Source organism: Nelumbo nucifera, chromosome 1 (genome assembly GCF_055504915.1).
Source record: "Nelumbo nucifera cultivar China Antique chromosome 1, China Antique-T2T, whole genome shotgun sequence".
Lineage (NCBI taxonomy): Eukaryota > Viridiplantae > Streptophyta > Magnoliopsida > Proteales > Nelumbonaceae > Nelumbo > Nelumbo nucifera.
The window spans coordinates 15,658,328-15,664,327 of NC_142649.1; the positions used below are offsets into that span (position 1 = coordinate 15,658,328).

Below are 6,000 nucleotides of genomic sequence, written 5' to 3' on the forward strand. Positions count from 1 at the left end.
CCAGTACTAACGAGGTACCACAAGTTGGCCCTAGGCGAGGTGCTGCTAGCCGTGCACGTTAGGGTGCCCGAGTGTAGACAAGGTCACCAGGTCGCCAAATCGGCGATAGAGGCATGTTGCCAGTCGGCAGTAGAGGCAAGTCGCGAGGTGGGCGGCAGAGGTAGGTAGCCAGGTCAGCAACGGATGCAGGTCGCCAGGTCAGCAGCCGATGCAGGTCGCCAAGTAGGAGGCGGAGGCAGGTCACCAAGTCAGTGATAGAGGCAAATAGGTCACCCTGAGACTCCATCATTTTGGCTAAGACAAATCATCGCCTAGATGATACCAGTGTGTCATCCAACTATTTTGAGATGCCATGTATCATGATGTCAGTAGAGGGTCAATTCTACCCTCATTAGTATTTAATCAAAGTATAACGGTTATTTATACAAAGACACCCAGGAGCCTTGAAATATATTATTAAGATGTAAGTTCCTTTGGTACTGCAAAGAAAATAGCTTGAGTATATTTACAATCAATAAATAGATGCAAAAAGGATTCTATTGCTTCATGACATAGAACACAAAGTTTATCTTGAAATGTCTTTTCTGACCTGGCACCCTGATTTAGTGTGTCATATTTACACAAGAGACAAGACTTCTCTCTATAGTACTCAACCACTCAAAAATAAGTCTTTTTTTGGTAGAAGTACAACACGAGCAAGGGGTTAATGTTGAGCTTGGAAGGAAAAAAATAAATTACCTATCATAGTTGCTCTTTTTCATTGGGTATCACCTCCTCTCTAATAAAATCTTTTAAAAGGCATGAAACTGTCTAAAATACCTTATTTTTGACAAAAATGATTGTTTATAAATTTTCTATTCATATGAATTATTACTCCAAACTTATTTATATTTCAAATTTATCTTTCATATCAATAAGTCATTCTCTTTGTTTGTATTGTTTAAGTTTTTATTATTTTTTCATAGAAATCAGTCTTAATAGTAATTTTATCAGTATTTTAGACATTTTTATACCTTTTTCAGAAGAATTCTACCAGAGGGGTATTTTGCAACTGTATCAGTACCCTTTTTCATTTTAAACAGGCTTACAAGAATAACTATAATTTTTTTTACTTTTAATAGCTTAGGAATAAATCGTTTTCTTTTCAGAAAAATAATTGAACATTAATGAATTCTCATTTTATTTTCATTCTTGCTTTAAACCCAAATTTACTGTTATGTGCATTTATATGTTAATCCCCAACTTGGGAGTGACAAGCAGGTGTTGATGCATAGAGTGTGGGTTGTTGACATTTTGAATGTTTATAACTTTGTAATGAAAATCAGAAATCTGCATTGATCCCGTTTGTACTTTTCCATTATTTTTAAGTATTTATTTGAATAAGTAATTATTAATTATTTTAAATGAGATTGTACTAATAAGTAGCTCTTGAGAAAAAAAAAGACAAAAATACTTATTTCAGTTTTTTTTAGCTTCATGGGGCTACACAACGGAAGGTAGCCCACCGCCCCACCCCATCCCCTTAAAATCCCAACCTTGGTGGCAGTGGGATTTGATTATGCTACAATAAGTCCATTTTAAAAACTCAAAATTTTGACTTAGTGGGTGTTTAGTTTTGTGGACATTTATTCAATAAACATTATCATTTCAGCAATTTCCCTTACTCTTTTGCTCTTTTATATGCATCCAGAATGGTAAAATTGGACTTTGATTTTTTTACACACCTACCGTTTAAAAAAGTTATTTTTTTTTAACTTTCACAAATAATTAGGCATTTTTTCATTGTTATGCTCATGTAGTGCTTAGTGGCGTTAAATTATCATAAACGATTATAATTACTATCTTTCTCAATTTTACAAACAAATAAAATACAAACATTAAATAAAAAAACATAAACATAACCAAATGGGGGTTAAGATAATGTATTTAATATTTTTTACATCAAACACTGAATAGCACTTATTGATATACTTATTATTATAAGCACTTATTTATTTAATAGATACTCTCAAACGGGGGTTAAGATAATGTATTTAATATTTTTTATCTAAATCGAATTGGTAAATAATTACTTTATATTAAAAACACATTTCTTACTTTTTATAATCAGAAAAAAAACATTCACGTTGAAAAACACGCTTAATTAAATATTTCAATTATTGATAATTAATTTCGTTTCGTTTATTACTGAAAAATCGTTTTGTTTAGTTTTTCACTTTTGCTAGACCAGTAGTGCAGTCTCCCTTCCCCAAAGAACAATTCGTGTTTATCCACGTAGACTGCACGCGCCAGCTACTTGTGTAACGGTTGCCAAAACCTCCTGTATAAAATCCCAAACTCACACTCTGCTCCTCTGCTCTGTACTCTCTGTCGTCTCTCTCTCCTCCTCTCAGGCTCGGCTCAGATCATGAACCCAATACCAGCCAAAACATTTTTCGAGCGCTTCCACAATACATGGCTTCAGCATCTCCACCTCCTCCTCAGTCAACTCTCCGCCGCTCCAAAACCCACCAGCCCTGAAGACCACCGATACCTCAGCCAACTCGCCGACCGGGTCATGACTCACTACGAGGACTACTACCGAATCAAGTCCCACGCCGCCAAGCACGACGTTCTCGCCATGTTCAGCGCCCCCTGGACTACCTCACTGGAGAGCTCCTTGCACTGGATAGCCGGGTGGCGGCCTACCACCGTGTTCCACATCGTCTACACCGAGTCCAGCGTCAGATTCGAGGCCCAAATCGTTGATCTCCTCCGTGGCCACCGTACCGGCGACCTTGGGGATCTGACACCACGTCAACTCACACGAGTCAGCGAGTTGCAATGCCAGACGGTGAGGGAGGAGAACGAGATAACCGAGGAGCTGTCCCAGTGGCAGAACAACTCGTGCGACCTCGTCTCCCCGTCCGCCAATATGGAGGCGAATATCGAACGGTTGGTGGAGGTGCTGGAGAAGGCGGACGATCTACGGCTGAAAACGCTCCGGAGAGTTGTGGAGATCTTGACCCCACAGCAGGCCGTCGAGTTCTTGATCGCCACAGCCGAGGTACAGCTTGGCATTCGTGGGTGGGGGCTAGAGAAGGACCGTAAGCGAGAGAGCATGTGATCGGGATCTGATTCCGACCTCATATCATCACTTGCACTCTTTAATCTGCATGTTATGGTCTTCAACTCTTCGTTCATCTATGGTGTAGGAGATCAGAATTCCATTCGTTCACCATTTTTCTGTATCTGTATGTCTCTCTCTATCCATCAGTGATAGGGGGTCCCGCCTTTTTCATATTTCATTCCATCAAAGCCGTTCATTCATTCGCTATGTGTACCTGTGAACTGTGATTTAGAAAGTAGTACGTCGACGCGGCGTAGCGAAACGCATGCACAAAAACCTAAGAAGTAGAGAATGAACCAATTAGGGGGGGCCCAGGCTGCATGATTCCACCTGACGAAACAGTAGTCATAATGCATGCGTTGCCTCACGCAACCAGGTGCTCTCTCTCTCTCTCTAAAGAAACTGTTTCGTCACTCGTCAGCTCCCCCCCCAGAGAATGAAATTTGTATTTCAATCTGGCATGCAGGGAGACACGTGTGTGGAAGGCACCACGTGTCCATGAACGAATGCAGTATAGAGGTGGAGGGTCTGGGTGCCTCCGAAAGTTTGCAGGTCGTCAAATTGGAATATTTCTTTCTTAGCATACTGGTGGCCGTGGCCTCCACCTTGTATCATATATATAGTGATTGGTGAATGATGCCCTACTAGATAGTAGATATTGGACCCCTAGACCCTAGTTGTTGTTGGCCGGTGGGGCAGTGTTGGCAGACCGGATCGGCCGAAAATTGATTGAACCGGTCGAGTCCACAAAACCCATCAGAAAACCGGTTTCAGCTTGTTTGAAACCAAGCTATACATGAGATATCATGTAGGAGAACGATTCTCTATCTGAGATCAAGCTTTTGAAGATAAAGAATTGAGCTCTCACTCACTTTTGTTTTTTGGCTACTAGAACTCTGACTCACTTGGAGATTATATTTATAGGATTAGCAAATCTTTCTAGTTTAATTTTATTTTAATAGAACACGCAGTTTCCAACTTGATCTGCTTACAATCCATATCTATTTCTATGTCGAGCCAAGTTAAACAATAAAATGAGATACAGAGAGAAATGAGGTGGGCATGTTTGGGTCTTTTACAGATTTTTTTAAGAAAAAATAATCATTTTTTTTTTTGGGAGTTAGAGGAGGGTTAGAGAGTGATCGTTTGGTTTGTGGGAATGGGAGTCTGGAATCGAAATCAGCTATTTCAATTCTAACATGGAATCGAAATCCCATTTTTCAATCTCATTTTCCCTGCCCTTCGAGAATGAAATTCCACTTCAATTCTTATTCCCATTCCTATCTGAACCAATCCGATCTACCTTTGAGAATGAAATTCAATTCTCATTTCGATTCTGCAAATCAGACGGACTCTTAGCGTTAGAATATGTTCCTGATTCTAGTGGCCCGGCCCACTCTCATGATGCTGAGCCTGAGTGTTCTGTTTTCTCTAATAAGGTGTATGAGAATAATGGTCGAATTACCTTTATAGACATAATTTACATAGATAAGGAGGAGAGAGAGGAGGTCCATACACACACCCCCCCTTAAGCACAGTCGGGAGAGACATGGTGAGCTTGTGTTTGGTGAGAACATCTGCTATTTGATCCGTTACATCAAGATGTTTAGCTGCAATTTTCTCCCGAATGAAGTGGATATCCAATTCGATGTATTTGGAGCGAGAATAAAGTGCATGATTGTTAACAAGAAATTTAGCCCCTATGTCACACCATATTAAAGGAGTTGCAGAGAGGGAGATACTTAGTTCTTAGAGGAGCAAATGAAGCCACAAAATCTCAGTAGCCGTAGAGGCTAAGCTACGATATTCTGATTCAGTGCTGGATCGAGCCACTGTAAGTTGAGAAATTAGGTTAGGACCAAGAAACACACAATAACCACTGGTACCTTTTAGATATCGAAGAATCCTCTTTACAGCAGCCCAATGGATCGTAGTAGGAGATTGCATGAACTAATATATCTTATTTACAGCAAAAGCAATTTTTGGATGAGTAATGGTTACATACTAGAGAGCACCAACAATACTGTAGAAGAAAGGTTGATCAGTGAGGGGTTCACCCTCCGATTTGGTGAGACAACTGGAGGCTGGCATAGGAGTGGAGAGAGGTTTGGCATCATGAAGTTGTCCTCGATGCAGAAGATCATCAATATACTTATGCTAAGAGATGAAAACCATTCGATGATCGGTGAAGTTCAACACCTAGAAAATAATGTGCAGAGGCCAAATCATGAATAGAAAACTGAGAAGCAAGATGTTGAATGAGGGTGTTAGTAGTAGAGGAAGAGGATCCTGTAATGATGATGTCATCCACATAAATAAGAATTAAAATGATGTCAGATCGAAAACGGGAGATAAAAAGGGAGGCATCAGCACGAGATTCTAGAAATCCAAGAAAGAGAAGAAATTCACACAACCTAATGAACCAAGCTCAAGGTGCCTATTTCAAACCATAGAGAGATCGATGGAGACGACAAACATGTGTTAAACCATAGAGAGATCGATGAAGACGATAAACATGTGTTTGAAATCTATGATCAACAAAGCTAATTGGTTGTTTCATATATATTTCTTCTGAAATGTGGCCCTGTAGAAAGGCATTACTAACATCCAATTGGCGAACATCCCAATTAAAGGAAACAACAAGAGATAGTACTATGTAAATGATGGCTGGTTTGACAACAGGACTGAATGTCTCATCATAGTCAAGGCCAGCTTCCTGAGAGAAGCCTTTGGCAACAAGTCGCGCTTTGAAACACTCAATCGAACCATCAGGCTTGTGCATGATTTTAAAAACCCATTAGTTGTCAATAATATTCTTATCAGGTGGGGCTGGGACAAGAGTCCAAGTTTTATTTTGAAGTAAGGCTCTATACTCATCAGTCATTGCAGGA

At 40.0% G+C, this 6,000-nt stretch overlaps 1 protein-coding gene across 1 annotated transcript; it reads left to right on the top strand.

Moving 5' to 3' along the window:
- Positions 1–2,340: 2,340 nt before the first annotated feature.
- LOC104611565 (transcription factor-like protein) lies at positions 2,341–3,309 on the top strand. The gene has a single exon (XM_010278675.3). The coding sequence runs from the start codon at positions 2,408–2,410 to the stop codon at positions 3,104–3,106; it is 699 nt and encodes a 232-aa protein (XP_010276977.1). The 5' UTR covers positions 2,341–2,407; the 3' UTR covers positions 3,107–3,309.
- The last annotated feature ends 2,691 nt before the right edge of the window (positions 3,310–6,000 follow it).